This window comes from Athalia rosae, chromosome 2 (assembly GCF_917208135.1).
Source record: "Athalia rosae chromosome 2, iyAthRosa1.1, whole genome shotgun sequence".
In the NCBI taxonomy this organism is placed as follows: Eukaryota; Metazoa; Arthropoda; class Insecta; order Hymenoptera; family Athaliidae; genus Athalia; species Athalia rosae.
This window is the reverse complement of record NC_064027.1, coordinates 30,515,142-30,540,244: the sequence shown is the minus strand read 5'-3', so window position 1 is coordinate 30,540,244 and position 25,103 is coordinate 30,515,142. Positions and strand designations below refer to the sequence as shown.

The following is a 25,103-nucleotide window of genomic DNA, read 5'->3' as shown; positions in this document are numbered from 1 at the left end:
ACGATTCGAAAATTGATGCAAACAATCGGCGATATTTGAATTTTTCTATTTATCCACCGGTATCGGATTTCTATTTGATTGGACCTTGTATAACAGGCACGTGAAATATCGTTCCTATAAATCGCTCTCCGAACTCTGATCGAATTGACTTCGGCGTGTCCGCTGAGTTACTGTTATCCGTTTAAGGACCTCATTGTTATTTTATAAGACAATTTGCCAAACGGATTTGAAATGCACCCCACTTCTTTCATTTGTGTTTTTAACCAAATTCAGACGTGAATTTCCTAATAAACCAATCATATGATAGGAGCACACGCGTCACTCGTCCTGCAAAGTATCTTTGCCACACGCGCGCGCTTATCGTAACTTACACAAAATTACTCGGTCTTACGCACATTTCGACGGTCATTTGGTCATTTGGTGTACGTTAATGGATCGAGGAACATGCGGTTAGCAGAAACGTTGCTAAATAAGTTTATCATTCATTCATTTAAATTCAATAATTCTAACGCAAATTTCGCCCTGCACGCGTGGGTTTTTTTTTTTTTTTTTTAAAAAAAGGAAAAAAAAACTCATACATTTAAGTTCACCCCTTTGTTGTAGGGTGTGTATAGGTTTTTTTCTGTCTCTTGTTCATACGATGGTTCGTCATTAAATTTATCATGACGCTATACATATGACGCGAAGGGTTCATCGTACCTGCGGTGCAGCACCCGAGATTCTGCGAGCGCCGAGACGCGAAGATGTCTGAAAAGAAAATTAACAAAACTTTGCGAATTCCATTCCTCGTCGATGACTATTCGGCTGAAAAGAATTTTAAAGCGCTGCATAGTTTTCAATATACGAAACAGGAAATACCTTATCCTGCATAAGATGCGAATTAGGGTTCATCCGTCCTGCAATGATTATCAAAGATGCGTAGTATCATCATTTTTCGATAAAATTACCTATAATTACCTAATCCCAAAGATCGAATAATTGGCGATAACTCGATCAATTTTATAGATAGACCAATTCGGCTTCCATATTCGGATTCCTGGGCTCAAAATACATGAAAATACCATATGAAACAATTTTTCAAAAAATGTTGATTTTCGACCCTAAAATCGGAAAAAATCCAAGGGGTACCCCTTTGGATTTTTTTGATTTTTGGGTAAAAAATTAAGTATTTTTAAAATCGATCGTAGGACACTTTTCTTACGTATTTTGACCTCAGAAACACGAATCCGTTGGCCAAATTGAGCTACGAACTTTTCCCATCGAGATATCTCCATTTTTCTGCTCCAAAAAGTGAAAAATTGGCGATAACTCGATCAATTTCATAGATGGGTTATTTTGGCTTTCAGATTCGGGTTCCTGGTGCGAAAATACATCAGGATAGCATATAAAATAGAATATTTTTTTTTGGTCCAAAATCGACAAAATTCCAAGGGGTACCCCTTTGGATTTTTTCGATTTTTGGGCCAAAACTGAAGTATTTTTTAAATCGATCGCAGGACACTTTTCTAACGTAAAATGACCCCAGGAACACGAATCCGTTGGCCAAATTGAGCTACGAATTTTTCCCATCGAGGTATCCTTGATTTTTCACTTTTTGGATCGATAAATTGTCGATAACTCGATCAATTTTATAAGTCTCGTCCTGTTTCATATCGTATTCTGAGTTGTCATCAACTTTTTAGAACAGGATTATAAAAAAATTTCGTTGCATAGCCCGCTGCTGGACGTCATTTCGTGGTCGATTAAATAACATAATTATCAAGAATTGACGACGTTCTAATGCATCGGATATGCGGTTAAACTGCAACGATGTTCACGTACGTCAACGATGAAGAGTTGTTTGTGATCTGGTGAACATTCAATTTCGAATTTCTTCCAGAAATAACATTTCGAAAACGATTAAAAACGATTTGAGGTAAAAAACGATTTGAGTTCGGAAACTCAATAGATGAATCATCGAACGATTATTATTATTATAATAATTATTCGAACAATCTGATGTCGGTTTCGCGGTTAAATCCGTAGTCGTTATTATTTTTTTTCAATCAGAACCATGTAACACATATGGGTACAGGATGTCGTAATTTTTTAAAGGATGGCTAGGTTGATTAGAAAAGTTGTCGGGCAAAAGTTTTTTTTTTTTTTTCCGTTCAACATCAACCTCTCATTTGAAGAGGTGTTCCAAACCGCCAACTTCGAGATCCACGTCGCGATTTATTTCTCGTAGATTCCGAATTTCGATCGAAGCATTTCTGTAATCTCATGTGCGCCACCCGTACGAGAGGCAAGCACGTGGAAAAGGTATGAAATTCGGGATCATTGGCTCGTTCGTTGCGAACGCACCCGTTGCGGTCGAAAAATTCACCGTGAACCGATAAATTTATCGACGTCATAACTTGGGGACCGCGAAAAAAAATCGTGTGTCAACAATGGCAGCGACTAATTATCGTTTCGTATCCCGACACAAACGCAAAAGCGTGCCCTGGCACATTATGTGGTTTCCGTCGTTTGAAGCCAGCTGGAGCAATTTCCTCAATCTCTTCCTCTCTTTCTCTGTTTTACCTCATTCATCCTTTAAATTTCACGGATAAATCACGGAAATGAATGTGATAAGATCAAGAGGAAAAATAGATTGTGGTTAAAATCTGAGAAAAATCCCCAATTATATCCTCATCCGATCGAAAACGGAAGTGAAACAACAATAGCAAACTAACTAAAAATGAGTCATGACAATACAGCCGCCAAGATTCTGGTTTTCTTGGGAAAAAGTTCGGATCGTGCTGGCCGCAAACCTGGAAAAACTGAAAATGCCGTTAAATGGTCATAAAAAATTTGAAGTTATAAAAAGTTCTATATTACCGTTCGACTTATTCATATGCTAATAGAAACCATCCAAAATGTCGCGTGTGTTCGTTCAATTTTTTCATTCAATCAATTTTTTTTATTCTCTAGTCTTTAAATTTCGAAATTATTTCAGCAAAAAGTAGCCTTCCGCATGCTCTAGTTATTGACTGGAAGGAACAAATTTCCCTCATCAAAATTTTTGTGCAAATGGATTGAATCTTATCAAATTCGTACCAGCACCTGTCTTACAACATCATACGTCATGGGGATTCTGTCTCTTTCGTACTCCCAGATTTTTATAGCATCTGTAAATTTATTACGTTACGCGCGTTGAATAAATTATTTGAGTGGACGCATCGGCCGATTGGGTATTATTGTACATTATATGGGCATCATCTACTGGATAATTTGCATAATAAATCAGTATACATTAATTTTATTTATAGATTTCACACGTAAATTATATCGCAGCTGCTGTTTAGTATACCGAACATATAAACCTGATACGAGTTGTCTTTTTTTTCTATTTTTCGAATCCTCCGTTTGTTGTTCCGTAGGTACTTAGATCAACCGGTGTGTAAAGATAAACTTTACTCACACTCATTAGCAATTTTCTTATTTGTAAACAAAACAAGATAGGTGTATACTTAATCGTTGTACAGTTAGGTATGGGTGTGAGTGATTATTCTTATCATTATTATTCAATTTCCCTATTGAACAACGCGTGTAATCGGTTGTTAGCGAACGATTATTGGATTATAAATAGATTTCATAGATATGATACGCGATCTCGCGGAATGTGAATAAAAACCGGACATACGTGCAACGACCGATCGGCTGCATAGATCGTGTAGCTAATCTGTAATTATTTATTCTGTAATTATCTAATATCACTTGTTCAGTTACGTCGTGCACGGTGTGTAGGTTTATACTCGTACACCGTGGTATAACGTTATCGTTGTACGAGATTTGAAAAAAAAAAGGAGAGGAAGGAGGAAAACTATCGGATTTAAAATAAAGAAGAAATCGACGACGTTAATGCTGCAGATGCCGATTCTTGTGACGTCAAGTAAAGAGGTTTCTTCGTCATCGAGGAGCCATTCCCTGCTATTCCGTACCTGAAAATACCTTTCATGTAATCTCCAGTGGGCAGTGGAATTACCTGGATAAAGACACAGACGCATGAAGATTCTATTTTAAGAAACTATAATGTGATCTCGATCTGCAACAAAAAAGGAATTACAAAAATTATCCCTTCGCGGGGACCCATTTTCATAAAACAAATATTACGCAGGTACGTAACACCCCTTCGTTATCGCTTGCATTTCTCCGTTTTTCAAACTTTTCACCGCATTTTTCATCCGTCTAGGTGTGAATACGTACGAGGATTATGGAAAATCCGAATATACTTTGGATCCATTATCATATCCAGGATGGATCTATGTCGTTGAAAAGTGTCGCAATTCAACTGGTAAACTCCAATCTAGCTCAAGACTTTCCTCCACAGATGACCAACAGTTCTTATTCATCGTGTTCTACTGACTAATTGCGAGTCTTTGACGCAGATCGTCGTTGGATATTTAATAACCAAGTGGGAGAGAAAAATAAAGAATCGGATAAATTGTTATCACAGAGCGTGAGATGTGACGAGTTTGTAACAGCTTATACCAATATGCTCATACTATTTATGAATACTATCTTCTCGGTTCAACATTTTTCTCAAATCTATGATCTATACCTGAATCGTTGCAAACCCGCGAATTACGAGTTCCAGGGCGATTCCCGGAATATTTTGATGCGGTCAGGAAAAGGTTGAATGCACTCCGCACTTCTTAAATTCGTTTTGAAAGACGTGCGTCCAATATAGACCGCAAAATAATAGGACATACGTAAATTGTTCCGATCGTCGTCATTATATGTTTATTATTTTCAACTGTAATCAATGTCTGGTCTCTCCAACGTTTCTGATTATTATTTAGTTTTTTCATATTTTGTTCATTTACATCTTGCATCCGATTTCGAAGTTGAACAACAATTAAGCCACCAAGTAATGTAAATAAACGATGCGTTAATATGTCGTACAATATGATATACGTAATGTACGATATACATATAAGGACATCTGATGTGCATAATATAAACGCGATTATACCGCATTGGTATTGTTATCAGTTCGTTACATCTGAATAATCTGATAGTTGATACGCGAAAAACGAAACGCGCGGTTTTCCACAATTACTTGAACAATAAAATCAAGTTAATAACTGGCAGCACGAGCCATTCATTCATTCGTTCGTTCGTTGGTTCATTCATATTTATTTTTTGCGGGGAGCTCGACAACTTGTTATCTACCTCATAGTGAGAAGCGTAGTAACTGATACATTTTAATTGTGCTATTTTTAGAAGAGACTGGAAAGATTGTGAGCGAATGTTTCTATTTTTAAATCACCTACTTATGTATGCCACACTAGCACGGCGTCGGGATTTCGTGACGTAGAGCCAGAACCGGCCTTGCCTTCACAGTGGATATAGTATAAGTCGGTATATTTATTACACCTGATGTTAAAAGGTGGGAAATAATTTACTCTCGGCGTTCCCCATCACTACGTTGCGGTATTTTCATTCATCGTTGCGGCGCTCTTCCCAAATAGTATTGTAGCGTGTATAATGAGACTACAGGTTGGCGTCTGTTTTGCTTTACTTTTTTCGGATAAATAAAATTCAAATTATAGGAAGATTCGTGACGTATAGTGGTCGGTGACGTATACTCATAACTAATACAGTGCGACGACGGGTACATATTTATAGAGATCTGGTTTGTACGCATGTTAATTAATCAGCACACGTGCAGTATTAAACGATTAAACGGCTATGTTTCACGGGATTTTATATTCATTCGCCTGTTTTATATCATCGCCAATTAGTATTGTTGTGAGGCCTTTTTCATAACTTCCGACCGCAAGCTGCAACTATCCTAATTCATTATTTCGCTGACTTTTCATTTTATAATTAAATTGTTGACGATTAATACATGCATGTCATCGATGGGAAATTCACAAGGTTCGTTATTCTCGTTATTAAATATCACCGTTCTTCATTCATTACAGAAATTCAACATATTGATCCGATCGGGGAAAAAATGTATTTGACTTTGCGTTTGGCAATTGAATTCACGTTTACGTTGTTGTTTTACGATATTGCAATGTAGAAGAAATGAAATCCAAAAACCGTAAGATTATCCATTTATATCTCGACGAAGACTGACGTAAAGTGTCATTTATGAAACGTACATACGCACGTAGTCCGCGTCAGGATTTTCCTGATTTCATAGGATTCGCGCGGCTCCGTAGTCTCGACTTGTCGAATATATCGAGTTCCGATTCCAGCGTACCGTTGCGACTATTTGTGCAAACTGCGCCGCACTTCATCTGATTAAAATCTATCAAATTATAATTGGATTTTTGAGTGGTATCCAAACAGATATCTGTGATATAAATTTAACTAATTTTTACACAGTGCGTGAAAAAAAAAAGCGAAAGATGTCTACACCGGTCGTAATTGCTGCAACAGCAAGACACACGGCAACGGTAAGGGACAAGAATTCATTTTCACGTAACCGTTGTTAATTTTGCAGGTTATCAGCTTTATACTATCCAATTTAAACATTACGAAACCTCAGATTCATTGAAACGCTAGTAAGAATGTCGTTTCTTTGATTACGCTAGCTCGAATCTAGCATTCATTAAATTAACTATTCAAACACTAAATTGCTTCACCTAACCTCTACAATCACTGATCGAGCCAGGCGAGTACAGAGATTGAAAGAAGACTTCAGATTTGCTATAAACTAATAAGCATGACATGCGTTCTCCATGATGGAGCAGATGATCCAAGACACGATCAATTTCTCGTTTAGCTGATAGGTAAATTCTCGATCGTGGATCTCTAAATATTTCTTCATTTTGCAGCTCATATTCTTCCATGGACTAGGAGATACGGGACACGGATGGGCTAGCTCTATGGGAGCTGTGAGAGCTCCTCACGTAAAAGTCATCTGTCCAACTGCGTAAATAGACTATATAATATTCACAAGTATTTAATTTTTTCTAAATCTCATGTGTCGCTACTAGTCCCTTCTTATTTTACATTCAGACCAACTATGCCAGTGACACTTAATGGTGGCTTTCGAATGCCTTCCTGGTAAGTATGTGCTGTCATTATCGATAGATCAACGGATGAGTGAAAAAGTATTTGTACGATTCATTCAACATCAGGTTTGATCTGAGATCTCTGGACCCATCAGGCCCCGAAGACGAAGAGGGTATTTGTCGAGCAACTGAAGTTGTGCATTCTTTAATTGCACAAGAAGTTGCTGCCGGTATTCCAACCAAGAGAATTGTTATTGGAGGCTTTAGTCAAGGTGGAGCCTTAGCAATATACAGTGCTCTTACATTTCCTGAGCCATTAGCTGGCGTTATAGCTTTGTCTGCTTGGTTGCCTCTGCATCAGAGGTTCCCCGCAGTGAGTAGCAAACAAGAAATAACTCTCTTTCTGCAACTTTTCACGTCAATGCTCAAGTTATGGTTGATTTTTACATCCAGGATGCAGTAGGCAACAAAAATGTCCCGTTGCTACAGTGTCACGGCGATTGCGATCCACTAGTTCCTTACAAATGGGGACAGATGACAGCTTCTCTACTGAAGCAGTTTATGACAAATACGGAGTTTAAGACATATGGAGGAGTGATGCACACATCTTGCGACGAGGTGAATTATTAATTTTTTTTTATTTCAAATAAACAATCAATAAATATCTACCATCAGTGGTATCTGTAGTTGCCATGCACCGAAATGCGTTATTCTGATCTGTTTTTTTGAAATTCCATTTTCCAGGAGATGCGTGACATGAAAGCGTTTGTAGAAAAAGTTCTGAAGCCATAATGAATGAAACTAATTGTACGAATGTTAAATAAATAATAAAAATAACAAAAGAAACAACAACAAAAACAACAATGATAATAATGATAATAAAAATACCAATAATAATAATAATAATAATAATTACGAGGGTAATGATTATGAATAATAAACTCAATTCCAATGCTACGTTACTTTTAGACATTACTTAACTAGAAGAGAAAATGAAGGTTAGCCGAAATTATGATAATCGTCACCTGTAGTATGTACAAGTGGTTGTTTAAAATTCTCCAATACGCTACACGTTGTGGTAGAAAAAATTATTGAGGAACTCGAGAGAACGTATTACCACGTTACATTGTAATAAAGCAAAGATAAATAGAATAATTATTTAATGGAAATCAAAGTTGATCAACTCTGTTAAACATCTGACTGTACTATAATTAAATTAGGTATACCTGTAATAGGCTTATTTCAAATATCTTCAGATGGAGAACTCTTATCTTCTTCCGTTTCGATGAACTAATTGAATAGTACAAAATATCAAAAGTATTTTGATTTTCCAGGTTCCTCTTTAACGTCTAAGCTATTATTTGCCAAAATTCAATCAAGACTAGAAACAACTATTTATTAATTTTCCGTGTTGAAAATTATTTTGAAACGTTTTGCTGGCAAAACACATTGAATACTTAAGATGTAGTGGTTAATAAATCTGTAAGAAGCATGTGTACAAAGGAAGGAGAAAAAAACGAGTGAGATATGCCTCGGAACAATGAATATTTTCATTTTATTAGAATGTTATCGTTCTTTGCACCAAATATATTTTAAAAAACCGCACTATATTATCACAATTATAAGGCAAATGCAAGTATATTATTAATCGGATAATAATAATAATTAGCTTAATAGCCTTAAGCGTAACCGATTTAGAAAAATAAAATAATCAACTAATTATAGGCGATTTTTCAAACCTTCACTTGTAGATGTAGCTTCTCATTTATATCTCTGCTATTCGTTTATCATTCATGAAAGTATGCTGATTCTGGCCGATCTGTATTGCCTAGTTTTTGTGTTTCTGATGAGAACAACACTGCTGTTTGTATCGACAAGATCGAAAATAGAGGTCAGACAAATATAAGCGAGCCCAATGCCCTTTGACTCCGTGAAACTGAAGTCACCTTTAACAACGTACCCCATCACTTCTCTATCACAGGAATGCCGGACAGTCTTACATTTTGGGAGGTAAAGGTTCTTCATTATTTCAGCCTGTTTTTCCACCACGCTCAGAGCCTTTTTTTTAAGATTTTGGTTTACCAGAGCTTTGGCTACTGCGTCTCCTTGATTGATTTTATTCAATCCAACATTCGATGTCTTCTTGTGCTGCCTAAGTCTCTGCCTTCTCAAACGTCTGAGCAGTGCCAGATGACCCCTCTTCAATTTTTTTCTAGTAGATTCGTTTGGATCCGGTCTTATTTTTTCTACAGGACCTGCCCAATTTTCATTTTCATTCAATTTCTCTAGATCTTCTCGCACGGGTAAACAGACCACGGCAAAATCTCTGGGGCAGCCTCTTCCTTGCATGGAAATTTTCACACAAACCAGACAATTTGTAACGGGAAAAATAGATCTGTCGAAATTAAGTTGATTGTTTTCGTTGTTGATTTTTCTGATTTTTCGACCGCGGTTAACATTATGTAAAGACTCCAGGTTCTTGTTCAAGTAATTCAATAGTTTCTGATCTCGAAGAACATGGAAACCGTCCAAGCCTGTCCATTCTTTAACAAGTAAATTCCACTCGCATACAAAGGGACTAGAAATACCTAATTTCACGTAGTTGACTCTTCTGTTTGGTGGGTACCTAAAATACTTTTCTAGCAGGCTATATTTCGTGCCTGCAGCTTCCTCTGAATATGCTAGACTGTCCGGCGGATTAAAATCTGGTGAATTTAGACTCAGATTTTCAAAAATAATAGACTTCAGCTCCCTTAAACCCCCAGGCTTAGTACATCGTAGTATAAATGATATCCAAAATGGGACTGCCCACCCCGAAGGCAAAACCACATCGATCCCAGAGCTAAAACCTGTGAAAGAAAATTTCCCATCACATCAAAGTTACGTAGGTTTCTAATTTCTGTATCCCAATAAATATTATCTTTTCCTATTCTCACCGATGCCTTTATCCTTACGGCTGCATCCGGGTCTCTGTATTAATAGGATAGGCACCTTATCGATTGCCTCCTGGTCATATTGATCGTCGTTCCCAACTCCTGGCACTAGAGCCTCACTCCTTAATTTATTGATTTCACTCGTGGGTTTAAAATTCTTGAGTATTGACTTTCTGATACCAGATTCCCAGATTGGACTGAAATTCGCCAATGTAGGAGGTGCAGGCATTGTCTCAAAAGGAATTGCGTTCGTCTGAGACTTAGTTCTCTGTCTCGGGTGAAAAAATCTCGGATCCAATACTGTGAAGGCCATAATTATACCTGGAGGAAGTTGACTTGGCGACTTGAGGTTCTTGAGAATTTCGAAAACCTCTTTCTGAACCTTAAATGATTGGAAGTTTTCCAGTGATCTATAATAGTTGACATTCCATGATTCTTCGGCAAGTGTATCCTTCTCAATTTCTTCCACGTCCATTACCTCAACATCTGATACCTGTCTCGTCAGACCAATAATTTCCACATCGCTATCCGGGTCGGAGCTTTCTTTATCTCGCTTTGCGCCTTTTTTTGTATCCTCAACAATGCCCCCAAGTTCCGGCAGGCGTAAAGAATCTGTGAGCACTGCAAGACTCAGGGGCCCGGTTAGTCTGAATCTGATTAATTGATCCCGAAGTAATATCAGTCTACAATTATGAACGCCCGTATATTGCGGGACATAATCGTCTCCATTTTTGTCTTTGTCTAAAGGATGATCTACTCTGAAACCGAAGCTGTCACAAAGTTGCTGCAGAAGATGTTGATAGAATGAGGGATGGGACCAGATCCATATTGTCCTATCCTCATTTTCTATCCCATGCCTCTCGCTTGGTCTCCAAACAAACTGCACCGTACCAATTGGAGATTTTGGGTACCCATTTTTTTCAAAAAACATTAAACTTCCTTCTCTGGTCCCTTGGGAATAAGAACGAGCAGAAAAACTTAGCCTAGTGGGATCACAGTGGGCACTTAATCTCTCAGTGAGTGAATTGAATGGCCCGGTAATTTCTAGGCATGAATAGTAAGAAATGTCTTGTATCAGACAATGCTTTGCAACCGCTCGATAGCTGGATCTGAAGCAACGGTTGTTGGAGTGATCGGGTATCTTGTAGCCCCATTTCTTGATCATGTGAAACCTTTTTGCATGCCAAATGTGAGTCTCCATCCACGTGTATTCCGATTGTCTGCGTTTGTAAGCTGCCAAAAGGTTTTTGGGCCTTCTCCTATGCTTTCTTGAGGGGCGTTTGTTTTTTGGAGGTAGACCCGATTTGGACATCTGGCGAATATGACTCTCCTGCAATCTACGGGGCATCCTTTTTGCGTTGTGAGACATAACACGTCGACGCATGTGTATGGGCAACTTTTGAAAGATCAGCTTAGTCTGTTGAGGGTTATCTGAGGAAAGTTTACCGAATTTTCAAGCTGATAATTACACCAGTTTTCTTTCATTTTTACATTACTTCATTTCGATTCCTCTTACCTATCGAATAGCCCATGGCTGCTATTTCTGTTGCTCTCGACGAAGCTAATTTAAAGATGGAAACTTCTGCTGGTAGGTCTTGAGACCCCCCTAAAAAGGAGTCAAACTGTTCTTTTTCCATCATCTTTGATACTGATTAATCAACGAGACTCATATGACATTCCTGTGACAGAACTCTTTAGAGGAGGTTATGGAATAAACAGCAAAGACATGTGGGGTTTAAGTTGGAATATTCGAACAGCCATGCGTTGACGCGGGAGCGTCAGAAGGTGGTAGGGGTATACCGAATGATATCGACGATGGTTTTCTGCGTCAGTTCGACGCGAGGAAAAAAGCACCTTATTATCAGGGTGTCACAAATGCAACCCAGCTTCACCATCCCAGATTCATTCCTGATTTTTTTCTGATTATATCCATTTTTTCCCGATTTATTTTCGATTTTTTGAATAATTATTTAATGACTCCATCTTCCCCGCCGAAGAAGTGACAGGTAGCGCCGAGAAGCGTAACATCAACTCGCGGAACTTGCGTGAACTAAAATTCCAAGTTTCTTGCCCCTTGACGTCAGGAGACCCGCATTACAGCGGAGGCGTCGCGTGTAATGCGGGTGCATCTATCATCAGGCGCTTTGGACGCTTACCCGCGTTGACTGATTATAGAAAATATTGACCCATTTTGAGTTTTAATAATTCAAGAAAGATCAATACTTTTCAGGTTTCGCTTCAAGGAGGGTCAAAACTTTCGCGTTTTTTTGCTCGGAAAAGTGGTCAATACTTTTCAGGTTTTGCTTCAAGGAGGGTCAAAACTTTCGCATTTTTTGCTCGGAAAAGTGGTCAATACTTTTCAGGTTTCGCTTCAAGAAGGGTCAAAACTTTCGCGTTTTTTTGCTCGAAAAAGTGGTCAATACTTCTCAGGTTTCGCTTCAAGAAGGGTCAAAACTTTCGCGTTTTTTTTGCTCGGAAAGTGGTCAATACTTTTCAGGTTTTGCTTCAAGGAGGGTCAAAACTTTCACGTTTTTTTGGTCAGAAAAGTGGTCAATACTTTTCAGGTTTCGCTTCAAGAAGGGTCAAAACTTTCGCGTTTTTTTGCTCGAAAAAGTGGTCAATACTTCTCAGGTTTCGCTTCAAGGAGGGTCAAAACTTTCGCGTTTTTTTTGCTCGGAAAAGTGGTCAATACTTTTCAGGTTTTGCTTCAAGGAGGGTCAAAACTTTCACGTTTTTTTGGTCAGAAAAGTGGTCAATACTTTTCAGGTTTCGCTTCAAGAAGGGTCAAAACTTTCGCGTTTTTCTAGGGGTTAGTTCACCGAAAATCCGCCACATGGCGCTAGCTGTACTCGCGGTGGGCGGAGCTTAGAGAAAATGGCGGCGCCCAGAGAAATGCGCGGAAAATTCGAATAATTAATTAAAAAATCGGAAAAAATCGGAAAAAATTAGGAAAAATTAGGAAAAATTAGAAAAAATTGGAAGAAAATTAGAAAAAATCAGAAAAAAATTGGAGATGAATCTGAGATGGTGAAACTTCAGTTGCACATCAAAAAACGCTATCAGGGGCAGGGAAAAATGCGGTAATTGACAAATTAATTGGAATGGGTGCGCATTTTGATGGTCTCTCTCGTTTACCTTGACATGTGTGGCTCCACGCGCTAACGACGTTTGCAAGTACCTGCAGATTCGGGATAATTGAGAGAATCTGTCATCGAGATTAATTGTAGCATCAAAGTGCAGCGTCGCAGCCTCAAAAAGTTGAGTGGTATAGCAAATAAATAATAGTAACTGTGATTCGTGGTCAGAATGTGTTATTTATTTATTTATTTCTGTTTTCAACAATATTGCACCCTCTCGAAATTCTATATCTCCGTCCAAACTTCTCCAAAATTTTAATATCTGTAAAGCCACTTGACTTGTGCTCATGTGTTGTGTCAGCTTCTATTTTCCCACGTGGTCGTCGTTGTCGGCACGAAATCAATGACCTACCGACGAGTTATCCAGATAATCATCTGCATACGCTGACAATTTATGCGGATAAATATGTATAAATTACAATGGCCACGAAAATTATACGCAGAGTCATTTCCATACCAAGAGCACCGACCCCTGTCACAGCTTATAAATGAGTTTCGTATTTTACTTTCTCTCTCTCAATCTGCAGTTATGCGCGGACACCATACAAAATTATCTAGTATCAATTACATAACAAGGCCAAAGTTCGTGAAATCTACTGAGAGCGGGTGATTAGATAGACAAAATGAAAATATTTACTCTTTACATCTTGGGGTACTTAAAGAAATACGTCAAGTTGGTCAGTAGCTAAACTACATTGCACCGAACACATCGACGCTTTACCCAATTCTTGCTCGTGAATTTTTACTATGTCGACGATCGTGCGAAAAATTATCACGTCTCCATTGGCACCGAAACCAGTCGCCCCTTACAAGTAATTGGTTTATTTTATTTGAATACTCTGTTTACATATTGATGATTTCTAATCATAAAATCATTTACAGCCAAGCCATTCTCGTGGATCGAACAGTTTATCTGTCCGGAGTATTAGGACTGGATAAGAACACAGGAAAACTGGTAGGCAATGGAGCTGCCGGCGAAGCTCGTCAAGCACTTATAAATATGGGGCACATTTTGGCAGCAGCTGGTTCCAGTTTCGAAAAAGGTATTGCTGTCAAAAATGAATAGATTTCAAATTATTATAATCATTCAGTTACGATTTATTTTCAGTTATCAAGACAACTATATTACTGGATAATATCGATGATTTTTCCGTAATAAACGAAGTCTACAAAGAGTGTGAGTCCCATTGGTATTAAATTAATTATCGACTTATAATTAGCTTTTTGGATTATCACACTGGTCATTGACAATAATTATTTCCAAATCTCATGATCGTAGTTTTTGCCAAGGATTACCCAGCTAGATCTGCGTTTCAAGTTGGGAAACTACCATTGGTGAGCAACAATATCTGTATATCAAGTTGAAATGTCAGATAATGTATAGTTACCAAGGTCGATGAATGTCAAATTTTTCATTTCAGGGAGCATTGGTGGAAATAGAGGCGATCGCTTTGACTGGGAATGTAGAAACAGTTTGTGTCGAATCTACTTCGTCAGAGAAATGACTATCTTTGGCAAAGTTGTGATTTTCAAAGAATATTAATCTACATTATTTAAGTCAGGATTGAAGCGTGTCAACGTTTTATCGCTCTATGAGCAACTCGAAAAAAACAGAAAAATTTTTATGACTGTGTCAATAAAAAAATAATAAATGATCTCTGTTATTCTAATTCCGAATCTTCCTATGTGATTCAGATAACTACCTAGATCTCACGATAACCGCAAGGATGACTAGGTCACGAAATAACCATAATGATTTCTCGATAAGTCGAATTGGAATGCTCAGGAATAGCTTTATTGCAGTTGCCTGGAAAGGCAATGTTGATACAATGTAATTATTTAACAATTCTAAATACGATTATTTTTCGTCCCCGAATATTGTATTCAATATCGAGCAACAATATCAAATATTCATGCCCATTACTTAAAAATAAAATACTTACAAATACAATGAACAATTAAGACGATGAGTTTTAGACTTTTTTTTTAAACAAACCCAGCTTGTCATCTAACAGATCAATGCAACGCCAAGACGGCATTTCCAACATTGAAATGTTTGTTTGATAATCAACCAGCATTAAAATACATATTTTAGTAACGTAACTTTTTGTTACAATGGACAGTCACACAATTTTAGGTATAGAATATAATTAATTAATCTTCATGGTCCTTTAGACAAGCCAATTTGTCAGAATTTATTTTAGACGGCAGACTAATCCCCAACTGGTATCCAATTTTTCAACACAAGCACATGTACCTCGATAACGATGCCAGTTGAGGATTAAAACTTTACTAACTTCAGTTTTTCTTTTATGGGAATACTAGCTTAACTTGCTGGCGAGGGTGCGTTCACAGCTTCCGTTGTGGTGCTGACGCTATCGTTGACAGCCTGTTCCTGGAGTTCCAACCACGGCAGTCTTTTCTGCAGCTCTAGTCTGAACGAAAAAATAATTTCAAACCAATTTAGTTGCATCAATCTGTTTTTCATCAGAATCTCATCCTGATCAGTACCTGTATCTAGGATGACTGATGGCGTAAACGTACGGATCCAAACAAGCAACAGTTTTACAGGTCAATGCTGGAAGCATCGTCACACCTGGTGTCAGTAATGCCTTATTCCCATACGTCCCAATGAATGCTGTTACAGCATATGGAGTCCATGCGAGGATGTAAAGGAAGCAGATAGTGATTGCGGCCTGTGAGATGAAAAGATGATCGATTAAAGATAAATCGTTACTTTGAAACAGAGAAATATTTCTTGTTTTTTGTTCTGGAACGGTTTGTAAATTCAAGAATACCTTTGCAATGCGCACTTCTGCGCTCTGAGCATTGGTGTTTGCGTTACTTCTGAGACTCTCAACATTCATCTTCTTGGCCTGTTCCCTTAGAGCTTTCTCGTGGTTAACCACGTGGCTAACAATTTGACTGTAGTAATAAAGAATGAGCGACATTGGGATGACATAAGAGAAAGTAAATATGGTCAAGAAGAAGTAACGCGTCTCGTTGGTATCAGAAAGATAATCAAACGTGCAACTCGTCAGGAATCCCTCGGGTACGAATCTTCCCCACACTCCCATCAGGGGCATGAGTGCCCATGGCAAAGTGTAGAGCCATATCAGTACAATGAACAGTAACACCTGACCCCGAGACAGTTTTCCATCCAAGGGGTGAGCAATGGTACTATGGGAACAAAAATTCACAGGATGTGGACAATCACAAAGGAGTAGCCGTGCTACGAATTTTAGGATAATTATTATGATTAATTACCTGTATCTGTCATACGCAATCGCAGCATTGGTTATACCGGCGCCTATGCCGGATAACGAACCGACAAAAGCAAATATTTGGCAATATAGATGGCCCAAAGCAAAGCCTGTGTTGAAAGAGTTGTAAATAAAAATGGGGGCCTTAAGCATCATGAAGAAATCGCAGATTGCCAGATTCACCACAAACATATTAGATGGAGTACGTAGTGACTTGGCCCTGTAAAATATAATCAAAAAAAATATATGTATTTATTTGCTCTTCTGATATTTGTTCATCATTCGTACTTGGAAATAAGAATTTGTACTCACGCGCAGAATATCCAGATGACAAGTCCATTGCCGAGGAGAGCGGCAAAGGTGAACAAAATATAGAGGAGAGCCAGCAGGTAGTGAAGGGAGGGGTTTGGCTCCGGGTGGACCAGCCAGTGCTCAGGAATATGTATCAGTTCTTCAGCAGGGACGTTCCATCCAAGCAGGCGTGGTGGACCTGCGGGGAGAACCCGAGCTTCCCAGTGAACGCTGCTGTTTGACATGTTGGCCTACTGCCAGCCAGCCCCTCACCTTATCTCTGGCAAGCCAGGGAGGCTCCTTTTATATCATGCAGCAAGAGCTCACCCCATCTTGCTCTTTATCCACTCCTAAAACTCTAATCCAGTTAAAACAGGAACTGGGGCTTCCCTCGGCTTGGCTTAGGATTATCCGCTTTCACCCCTAGTCAGCAAAAAATTTCTCAAAGTCAAATTCACTGTCATTACTCATACACACACTTTCATACTTATGTAGTTTATATCCATCAGCAATTTCGTATTGTAAAGAGATTCAGTTCTGCAAACTCCTCCGACTACCTTTGAATTATATCCTACATTATGAACAGTGGAAAAGTTTTCTAGAAGGTTCCATCATTTATTTATTTCATTAAATTTTTTTTTTTTTTTTCTTGCCATTTAGCTGACCAGAGGATAAAATCTGCATTATCCAATTGTTAGTTTATCACATTTTGGTATGAGCATAGGTATCAGTACCACAAAAGCGAGTGATTTGAAAACTGTACATAACACACATCGCGTTATTATCTGAATGAGGAATAACTGAATAAGGAATAGGTGAATAATCATGGGACAAACAAAGCAAAAAAAAAGAATCAAAATTTTCTCGACCTTGTATTATTTAAGGCTGAAATATTTATTTTAATTTCTTCCCTAGTCACTCATTAGCGATACAACCAAAACTGTTTACCCAGTTTTGACAGAAGCCAAATACTGTGTAGTCTCTATTGCTATTTCACTCAAATAAAAATAATTTCCCCACAAACCGAGTTTTACAACCAGTGCAAACCTCTCAACTCATTGGTAAAAACAAACTGTATTAAAACTAACGATAATAAATATGTTCGATACTGCATAATTTGTAGAAACCATTGACAATAGATTCTACAAATGATTTGATCTAAAATTATACTGTTGCTCACCCTCTGCCTTGACGCTCTACGACTCCATCTTTCAATCTATACGCAGGAAAGTATCGCTCAGGATTATTTGGATCTTTCAGCAGAGAGTTGGGTTTCGTCGTCGCCTTGGATCCGAGACTTGTATAGCCTTGATCGTACAACGAGCAATACGGAATATTGTGCTCTAATAAAAATTCCCATACTTGGCTATATGTCCAATCTAATATAGGATTGACGCGCATCATAGCGGGCCAACCATTGTCCGTGGGCATAAATGTTTCCAACTTATCTGACCCAGGATCACCTCTTCTCATTCCCATTATTCCAGTATTAAGATTCCTTCGCTCCTCCAACAGTGATTCTAAAGCCGATCGGATGGTTCCTGTCATCCATATTATTTCTAGCCCGTAATACTTTTCTGCGTGTTTTACAAAGTCCTCTACCTGTGTGAATGAAATTATCTTTTGGATATCATACATCAAAATGTCCCAAATAGTTCACGAGTTGATTGGCCACTAAATTTATTTTACCTCTGGAAATGGATCATGAGATACATAGAGGCACACAGGTAGAGCTGCATCCATGATCTTGGCAACGGTTGCCACAAGGTGAAGCACGGCAGTGCAGTCCTTCCCTCCGTTGAAATTCAGAAACATTCCATCAGCATGCCTGTAAAATTTAAGGCGATATTCTTTATCTGTTAATTAGAATCCCGCACTGAGTTCAAGCTTGTAATAATATCTAATCATATTTGACTTACTTTGCATAGCAGAGGCGCAAAACATCTAGAGCTGATTTGATGTGTAGTTGATTCTCACTGCTGGCTATGACCGACTTAGCGTCTTCAAGGCCGAATTGATGGCTTGAATTTGGCAGTCTGGCTGTTAGAGCAGTTTGTAAATCTAGCTTTGCAGTTTCAACTGCACTTTGACTCCCTTCTAGAGTTATTCTTGTCAATGGCACTCGTCCAGGCTGGGGATAGCTTCCAACGGCAACTCGACCTGACCATTTGTTTACAAAATCATCCAAAATATCAACAAACATTAACTCCTTCAGATTCACATCAACAGAATCCGTGTGGAGAGTACTCCCTCTCTGAAGTAGCGGTATTATTACGTCGACGTCTGCTGAAAAATAATGGGGAGATCCAGGCAAGACATAAACGTTGGCTGCTTTGATGAAGGGGTAAGTTTTTACAGCGGCTTTCGTTGAATCTGTGGTAATAGGAATCCAGATATTTTTTGAATGAAGTAACAGTTGCGAATTTTTTTCCTATACCAAACAGTCTCGGTGAGCACAAACCTTGGCTTGGTTTGTAGATAACATCGCAGGGACTGGGAACATTGGCGAGACGTTTAGCTTCTACTTGTCCCGGAAACAACGTGGCATAAATGGCAAGCAGATCTTTATTCTCTTCCAATTTGAGACTCAAACCTTTTGCAACTGCAGCGTAAGTAACATCGTCATGAGTAGGTCCAACCCCTCCCCCTGTGAAAACTACCGAGTATCTTACAGATGCGAGTCGGACTTCCTCTGCAATATCATCGATCTGGGGAAGACAAAAATGTTGAATAAAAAATAGTGGTTCAACAAGCAATTTATTAATTAGATATTCCGGTCTGTACGTACCACGTCAGGAACAATGACGACTCTGCGCAATCTGATTCCTACTGCGGAGAGTTTCTTCCCCAAGTAGGATGTATTTGCGTCTGCTATTTGCCCTCGTAATATTTCATCTCCTACTATTATCAAACCAGCTGTATGTTCTTCCATGGTTTGGTAGTCTCAATTTATATGCTGCCTGGATTAAATTTGGCAACTTATTGACAGTATTCTTAAAAACCTGACGATTGAGTGATGGGTAGCAACTGATGAACAGTAGTGTGAAAATTGAGTAAACAATGGGTACAGGTGGTGAAGAATATTCCTCTTCATTTTATTTTGAAACTAACCATTTCATCATGTGTACAATCATTTTCAAAGAAATTACTAGTTGCGGTGTGAAACGCGCTGATCAGTGACCTATCAAAATTGCAAGCATAATCACCGACGAACAACGTTTAGAACTTTCTCACAGAATACCTGTAGTTAACTTCTACAGATTTATAACAATCAATAAATCAGGAATCTAAACTCATCCCGTTAAAATATAGTTCGTCTATTATAAATCTATTTTCTAGCTTTGAATTGTTGTACAATTTAACACTGATAATGTAATGTGTAAGTATAGATGTATTGCTATCTGTAAAATCGATCTTTAAATATCAGATATTAAGTACGAGTACTTGATTTTATAATTGCATTCCCCCAACCAGGTTAGCAGCTGCTTCAGTTTGAGCTCTTGTTGCCATTCGAGTTTTAGTATTTGCTACCTTCTCTTGGGATTTCTGTTTTTTGTTTGATACTTTGACAACCTTTGGCGATTTTGCCTGGAGGACTTCTTTGCGCAGTTCCACCAGCTGTTTGTCCACATCTGCCGTTGTCTTTCCCTTTGTTGATTTCTTCTTAGATTTTAAGTTCAACTGCGCAGAGAGATTCGTTTCATTCCAACTTCCGTTATGGCAAAATTACTTTCAATATTAATCGTAACTTTAATGTTAGTATGAATCTTGGTGCTTGATCATTTTCCGTTGTAAAATAACGGTTCAATCTATTTATTTTATTGCCTTTCTCTCATAGGAAAATTGAAGAATCAATTGGAGATCAGAGCTCAGAGTTAAAATTCGTTTCAGCAATTACCCAGATTAGTGCCTGGCATAGACGAAGGTCATAATATAAAATCATTATTCGATGTAGTAGCAACTTACTTTCTTCAGTTCGGTGGAGACCTTCTGTGCTTTAGCTTTATGCTTAAGGCTACGAGCTCCTGCTACCTTGAAGACATTTTTGGTCTTGTGAGGTGCCTTGTTCTTTCCCATCTTTTCCTATAACATTATCATCAATAAATAAATCGACATTATCAAGTTTCAATTTCTTAGTCGCCGGCTCATCTCTCATCAAAATATCACTAGTCAATAGAAAAGAGACTCTCATCATTTCTTTGTTGGGGGCAACATTTCTAACGTGATGTATCATCACTATAGACTCGTTTTTTAAAGGTCGCTGGAGTTTTTCTTCTACAAGTAGTTTTGCAAGGACATGGGGATCCTCTTCCTTTCCCAATTTTATGAAGCAGTAAAGATGGACCGTTGGAGGTTTTACAGAAACCAAATCTGCCTCCTCTGTGCTAAACAAGTTCTGAAAGACGTCTAAAAACTCTGCCGCCAAACCTGGAAGATTCATTGCGATATGCTCCAATCCTTCGGCCTTCAAGCTACGTCTTTTCAATATATCTGCCTTGACATCTTCTTGTAAAAATTGCCTACCATCCTTATTAATTGCCGTTATGTTGCCAAATGTCTTATTCAATTTGGCATTTTCTTTCAGCCATTTAATAGATTCAGGATTCAAATCATTTGCAATGACTCTGCATCCTTTTTTAGCCGCGGGTATAGCGAATGGTCCGACACCAGCAAATACATCATAGAGAATGTCGTTAGGTTTTAAATAAGAGACGAGAGTTTGATGTTCTGTGGATAATCGAGGGTTCCAATATACTGTTGCAAAATCAAATTTATAACGGCATCCGTTTTCAGCCACAGTTGCTAGAGTATCTTTCTCCCCAGCTATGATTTCCATAGCAAAATTCCTGTAAGTCGTATCAATGTTACTCAATTTATTTACAACCGTTCTAGTCTGTGCAATTTTGTCCAACAAAACTTCTCCAATGAAATGTTTATGGGGCAGCTGGTTATCCCGCAAATTCAGATGTACAAGGTGTCCTATCTTGCTGTATGCATTAGGAGCTTGAGATATATCCGGGAAAACGGCTTTGAAAATTTGATCGTATTGCCAGTTATCATAGTCGAGTGTAATAACTTTTCTTTGGATCTCAGTGATATTATAATCACGAAATATCTTTCTGTCCAACTCGTCAATATCTTCAAAGTTCTGGATTTTGGCTGGATCCAAACAGGCGACTCTGCCACTGTTAATTGAACTGTCATCTTCATTCTGAATAGGCTTGAATTTTTGCACTTTTAACATGTACTTTTTCAAGGCAGGCATTATTTTTGCAAGATTCACTTTGCCCAGTCGTAATGTTGGGACTTCAACCTGCACGGTAAAAGCAGCACGGTCCAACTTGGTCATTCCACGCACAGCAGCTGGTGGAACCAGCAAGGAAGCCATTACAGTTTTGCAAAAGTGACGGCCAAACTCCATCCGGTTACATGTTGTAAGAGCAGCGATCATACATCCACCCAAGGCCATTAACGGGAACCAACACTGCCCAACAGTACCAAATTGCTTTCTAGAGTTTCACAGCCAACCTCATTTGGACTGTGACAAGGTTTTAACTAAATACTTTCAATCTAGACTACCAATTTCCCGAAGAACTAATACTTTAATTACTTGCCTAATCAGAGCCAGATATGATTAACCACTATAATCGGAGGCATGATTAAGGGATGGGATTCTCTGCTTGACTAGAGACAGAGAGAGCCACGTTTCATGCTGTACGCGATAAACTATCATTGAGTGTTTGTACACAGTTAAATATAACAAAGATTCTAGCCTTCCCCGAGGGTTAGGATTTCGAGAGAAATGTGTGGCAGAAGCATAATACGATTGTGAAAATGCATGTTTGATAATTAACCAAACTTATAGTAGGAGTTATAGATAGTGAAATTTATAAACGAAAAGTAGTTATGAAAACTAGTTACCTAAAGTTTGTATTTCGTAAGTGAGACCACGTAGGATAATTGAAGCCAGGCTTGGGCAGGCGGTGATAACTCAGGTCCAAAAATTGAGAATATATAATCTAATATAAAGCGTACTTTCTGCACTCAAATTTCTGATAAATCATCAGCTTTAGTTGTATCGTTAACGGGTGTATCGAGGTTGAAAAAAAAAAACTGAAAAACCAAAGGGACGCCTGTCCCACTCACGTGCACGTGCCAAAGAGTTGCGTGCCTTGCGGTGCCTATGTTCCTCGTTCCGAATTCAACGCGCTATCGTGGCATTTGTTAATTTGTAATCTGTATGTCGCGCTCGCGCCATCTTCAAGCCACTTACTTAAACTAATTGACAGCGATTGTGAGAATAAAATAAAAATAAGATCAATGGGAAATGCGTCTAGTAACCAACAATACGTCAATGAAAAATTTTCAGAACTAACGATTTGAACGACGTAAGAGAACTGAAGAACTGCATCGGGGGAGAGAATTCCCAGAAGTACGAGAGTGAGTAAAAAGTGTAAAAGCCCAATGACGTTAATTGAAACATCGAGGCTAAGGCACCCCACACTACAAACAACACGCAGTGTAATAAAAATGTGCAACCTATGAACCGCAACGTGAGTCGGGCAGCATAAACGTAGTTGAAATAATTAGTACCAAAAGATGCTGCCGGGAATAGGACTCTTTGGCACTGGACAAGTCGTGCGTGTAATCGTTCCTTTCCTGCGGGCTAAGGGTTTCAAAATTGAGGCGGTATGGGGCCGAACTCTAGCTGAAGCAGCAGAATTAGCGAGAAGCTTGGAAATCCCATTCTATACAAGCCGGATCGATGATGTTTTACTGCGGAAAGATGTTGACCTGATATTCATAATGTGTTCACCGAATTTACATGCACAAATCGCAGTAAAAGCATTAGGGATTGGCAAACATGTAGTCTGTGACAAACCTGCAGGACTTAGTCAGCAAGAAGCTCTCAAAATGGTTCGAGCGGCTCAATATTACCCTTCTCTGATCAGTATAGTTAATCACAGTCTTCGATTCCTCCCAGCTTTTGTCAGGATGAGACGAGCCATTGAAGAAGGTTACCTGCGGGGTCCTGTTACCGTAATAGACATCAGAGTACAAATGGGTTCTCTACTGCACAACGGCTACGATTGGCTTTGCAACGATACCATGGGTGGAGGGATCCTAGCTTTGGTCGGAAGTCATGTAATCGATTTGATATTTCACCTGGTGGGTCAAAGAGCAATCAGGGTTCATGCGGTGGTGAGAACATTTACACAGACAACTCAATTCATCAATGGCATTCGTCATGTTTCCGCACCAGATTTTTGCACCTTCCAAATGGAATTAAGCGGAGGTGCACTGGTTACCGCTACTTTAAGTAATCATTTACCTGGGCAATTAACACAAGAAGTCCTAGTTTGCGGAGCCGGTGACCACCTTGTAGTAAGAGGTGGAGATTTGCATGGGTTTAGAGAAGGTATGAATAAAGATGGAAAGGAAGAGGTACTTTACTCAGATGTTGACAACCTGGAAGACTCTACGATAAATTCCATCGATTCCATTCCTCTGCCCTATGTGAAGGGTCTGAAGAAATTAATTGGTGCTTTGAGAGAGGCGTTTCAACCTGTGGAAGATAAAAAAGGATGGATTAAAGAACCTGTTTCATCTGCAGCAACTTTTGAGGATGGTTTATATGTGCAAGCAGTAATTGATGCTCTGAGACAAAGCAACAAGAGAAGGGAATGGATAAAGGTCTGCATTTTGACAGAAGAACCAGATCCGAATCCACTGCTTAGCGCAGCTGTTAGAGCCACTGCAATTTCAATCTGAAAAACCATGACTTCGATAGGATAAAATTTGTATTAATTTATGTAAGGTTCACGTTCTCTTCTTTTCTTTCATTCTTCTGTCAATAATCAGTATTACCATTAAGATTAATTTGATAGAAATTACATTGGAGAAAGTTCAACGGCAGCTCGACAGTACTTGACTTACGATCAGTAATGTCATTATCGATAACATTTTTGGTTGTAACAACAATTCTGCATGTATCGATAACTTTTCAAGCCCGTGGGAAACATTAACAATGACACGAGTATTAGATAGTATAGAGTAGTATAGTACTCATGTATTTATGAACCATTTATTAAAGAAGCTTCGTATCATTAATCGATATCGAATATTCGAATCTGTATTCCCTCCTGTCAAATTACCAGCTGCGCGCGCGGCCAGAATCAGGGGGATCGACTCTGGTCAGCTGACGTCGATCGCGAAGGTCAATGAACTCTGTGCGTTGCCATATTGAATTAAAGGGACGAAGGAATGCGAATACGATAATGACAACAGGTGTGTCGTAGGTCTGGTTGCCTACCCTATGGCGCCCACCCCTCTTCCACGTGCTCGTAAGGTCATTCATGGTCAGAATAGGATGGAGTCCACTGCTTAGAATCTCGCTTAGAATCAATAAGAAAATGCTCGTTGCGTAAAGTTGTCAGTTTACCAATGATACATACGATTCTATCTTTCTCTATAAACGCAAACGGT

The 25,103-nt window shown here is 38.8% G+C and overlaps 6 protein-coding genes across 7 annotated transcripts; 3 read left to right on the top strand and 3 right to left on the bottom strand.

Moving 5' to 3' along the window:
• The first annotated feature begins 6,244 nt into the window (after positions 1-6,244).
• Positions 6,245-7,829, top strand: LOC105688503 (acyl-protein thioesterase 2). The gene is made up of 6 exons (XM_012404879.3): positions 6,245-6,431; positions 6,813-6,910; positions 6,997-7,044; positions 7,119-7,365; positions 7,446-7,610; positions 7,737-7,829. The coding sequence occupies exons 1-6, from the start codon at positions 6,384-6,386 to the stop codon at positions 7,782-7,784; spliced, it is 654 nt and encodes a 217-aa protein (XP_012260302.2). The 5' UTR covers positions 6,245-6,383; the 3' UTR covers positions 7,785-7,829.
• Positions 7,830-8,462: 633 nt separating this feature from the next.
• Positions 8,463-11,688, bottom strand: LOC105688502 (ribonucleases P/MRP protein subunit POP1). Its single transcript, XM_012404878.3, has 3 exons — positions 11,442-11,688; positions 9,929-11,356; positions 8,463-9,841 (listed from the first exon to the last, which is right to left on the bottom strand). The coding sequence occupies exons 1-3, from the start codon at positions 11,563-11,565 to the stop codon at positions 8,784-8,786; spliced, it is 2,610 nt and encodes an 869-aa protein (XP_012260301.2). The 5' UTR covers positions 11,566-11,688; the 3' UTR covers positions 8,463-8,783.
• A 1,517-nt stretch (positions 11,689-13,205) lies between these two features.
• Positions 13,206-14,717, top strand: LOC105688362 (rutC family protein UK114). Of its 2 annotated transcripts, none has more exons than XM_012404575.3 (5): positions 13,206-13,550; positions 13,945-14,105; positions 14,171-14,239; positions 14,342-14,397; positions 14,484-14,717. In XM_012404575.3, the coding sequence occupies exons 1-5, from the start codon at positions 13,483-13,485 to the stop codon at positions 14,565-14,567; spliced, it is 438 nt and encodes a 145-aa protein (XP_012259998.2). In that variant the 5' UTR covers positions 13,206-13,482; the 3' UTR covers positions 14,568-14,717. The 2 variants fall into 2 exon arrangements, with proteins under 2 accessions (XP_012259998.2, XP_012259999.2); XM_012404576.3 differs by lacking the exon at positions 13,206-13,550 and adding an exon at positions 13,591-13,874.
• A 113-nt stretch (positions 14,718-14,830) lies between these two features.
• LOC105688361 (opsin, ultraviolet-sensitive) lies at positions 14,831-16,929 on the bottom strand. Its single transcript, XM_012404573.3, has 5 exons — positions 16,638-16,929; positions 16,330-16,545; positions 15,861-16,242; positions 15,574-15,758; positions 14,831-15,497 (listed from the first exon to the last, which is right to left on the bottom strand). The coding sequence occupies exons 1-5, from the start codon at positions 16,859-16,861 to the stop codon at positions 15,389-15,391; spliced, it is 1,116 nt and encodes a 371-aa protein (XP_012259996.2). The 5' UTR covers positions 16,862-16,929; the 3' UTR covers positions 14,831-15,388.
• On the bottom strand, positions 16,902-22,799 carry LOC105688359. The gene is made up of 11 exons (XM_048649227.1): positions 22,539-22,799; positions 20,707-22,101; positions 20,583-20,648; positions 20,088-20,297; positions 19,858-19,870; positions 19,405-19,559; positions 19,078-19,324; positions 18,536-18,989; positions 18,306-18,444; positions 17,797-18,218; positions 16,902-17,039 (listed from the first exon to the last, which is right to left on the bottom strand). The coding sequence occupies exons 2-11, from the start codon at positions 22,084-22,086 to the stop codon at positions 17,024-17,026; spliced, it is 3,102 nt and encodes a 1,033-aa protein (XP_048505184.1). The 5' UTR covers positions 22,087-22,101; positions 22,539-22,799; the 3' UTR covers positions 16,902-17,023.
• Positions 22,800-23,138: 339 nt separating this feature from the next.
• Positions 23,139-24,728, top strand: LOC105688360 (glucose-fructose oxidoreductase domain-containing protein 2). Its single transcript, XM_012404572.3, has one exon. The coding sequence runs from the start codon at positions 23,217-23,219 to the stop codon at positions 24,387-24,389; it is 1,173 nt and encodes a 390-aa protein (XP_012259995.2). The 5' UTR covers positions 23,139-23,216; the 3' UTR covers positions 24,390-24,728.
• The last annotated feature ends 375 nt before the right edge of the window (positions 24,729-25,103 follow it).

What these genes read in the sequence shown, in the direction of transcription:
- LOC105688362 (XM_012404575.3), top strand. Translation starts at nt 13,483, where the DNA reads ATGGCCACGAAAATTATACGCAGAGTCATTTCCATACCAAGAGCACCG. An exon ending in ACCCCTGTCACAGCTTATAA is followed by an intron (nt 13,551 to 13,944) that starts ATGAGTTTCGTA and finishes AATCATTTACAG; the next exon opens with CCAAGCCATTCTCGTGGATC. An exon ending in TGGTTCCAGTTTCGAAAAAG is followed by an intron (nt 14,106 to 14,170) that starts GTATTGCTGTCA and finishes ATTTATTTTCAG; the next exon opens with TTATCAAGACAACTATATTA.
- LOC105688360 (XM_012404572.3), top strand. Translation starts at nt 23,217, where the DNA reads ATGCTGCCGGGAATAGGACTCTTTGGCACTGGACAAGTCGTGCGTGTA.
- LOC105688502 (XM_012404878.3), bottom strand. Translation starts at nt 11,565, where the DNA reads ATGATGGAAAAAGAACAGTTTGACTCCTTTTTAGGGGGGTCTCAAGAC. An exon ending in AGCCATGGGCTATTCGATAG is followed by an intron (nt 11,357 to 11,441) that starts GTAAGAGGAATC and finishes AACTTTCCTCAG; the next exon opens with ATAACCCTCAACAGACTAAG. An exon ending in CCGTAAGGATAAAGGCATCG is followed by an intron (nt 9,842 to 9,928) that starts GTGAGAATAGGA and finishes TTTCTTTCACAG; the next exon opens with GTTTTAGCTCTGGGATCGAT.
- LOC105688503 (XM_012404879.3), top strand. Translation starts at nt 6,384, where the DNA reads ATGTCTACACCGGTCGTAATTGCTGCAACAGCAAGACACACGGCAACG. An exon ending in GGCTTTCGAATGCCTTCCTG is followed by an intron (nt 7,045 to 7,118) that starts GTAAGTATGTGC and finishes ATTCAACATCAG; the next exon opens with GTTTGATCTGAGATCTCTGG. An exon ending in TGCACACATCTTGCGACGAG is followed by an intron (nt 7,611 to 7,736) that starts GTGAATTATTAA and finishes TCCATTTTCCAG; the next exon opens with GAGATGCGTGACATGAAAGC.
- LOC105688359 (XM_048649227.1), bottom strand. Translation starts at nt 22,086, where the DNA reads ATGGCCTTGGGTGGATGTATGATCGCTGCTCTTACAACATGTAACCGG. An exon ending in TATCTACAAACCAAGCCAAG is followed by an intron (nt 18,990 to 19,077) that starts GTTTGTGCTCAC and finishes CTATTACCACAG; the next exon opens with ATTCAACGAAAGCCGCTGTA. An exon ending in CTCATGATCCATTTCCAGAG is followed by an intron (nt 18,219 to 18,305) that starts GTAAAATAAATT and finishes TCATTCACACAG; the next exon opens with GTAGAGGACTTTGTAAAACA.
- LOC105688361 (XM_012404573.3), bottom strand. Translation starts at nt 16,861, where the DNA reads ATGTCAAACAGCAGCGTTCACTGGGAAGCTCGGGTTCTCCCCGCAGGT. An exon ending in ATTGCGTATGACAGATACAG is followed by an intron (nt 16,243 to 16,329) that starts GTAATTAATCAT and finishes TTGTTCCCATAG; the next exon opens with TACCATTGCTCACCCCTTGG. An exon ending in CAGAAGTGCGCATTGCAAAG is followed by an intron (nt 15,759 to 15,860) that starts GTATTCTTGAAT and finishes TTCATCTCACAG; the next exon opens with GCCGCAATCACTATCTGCTT.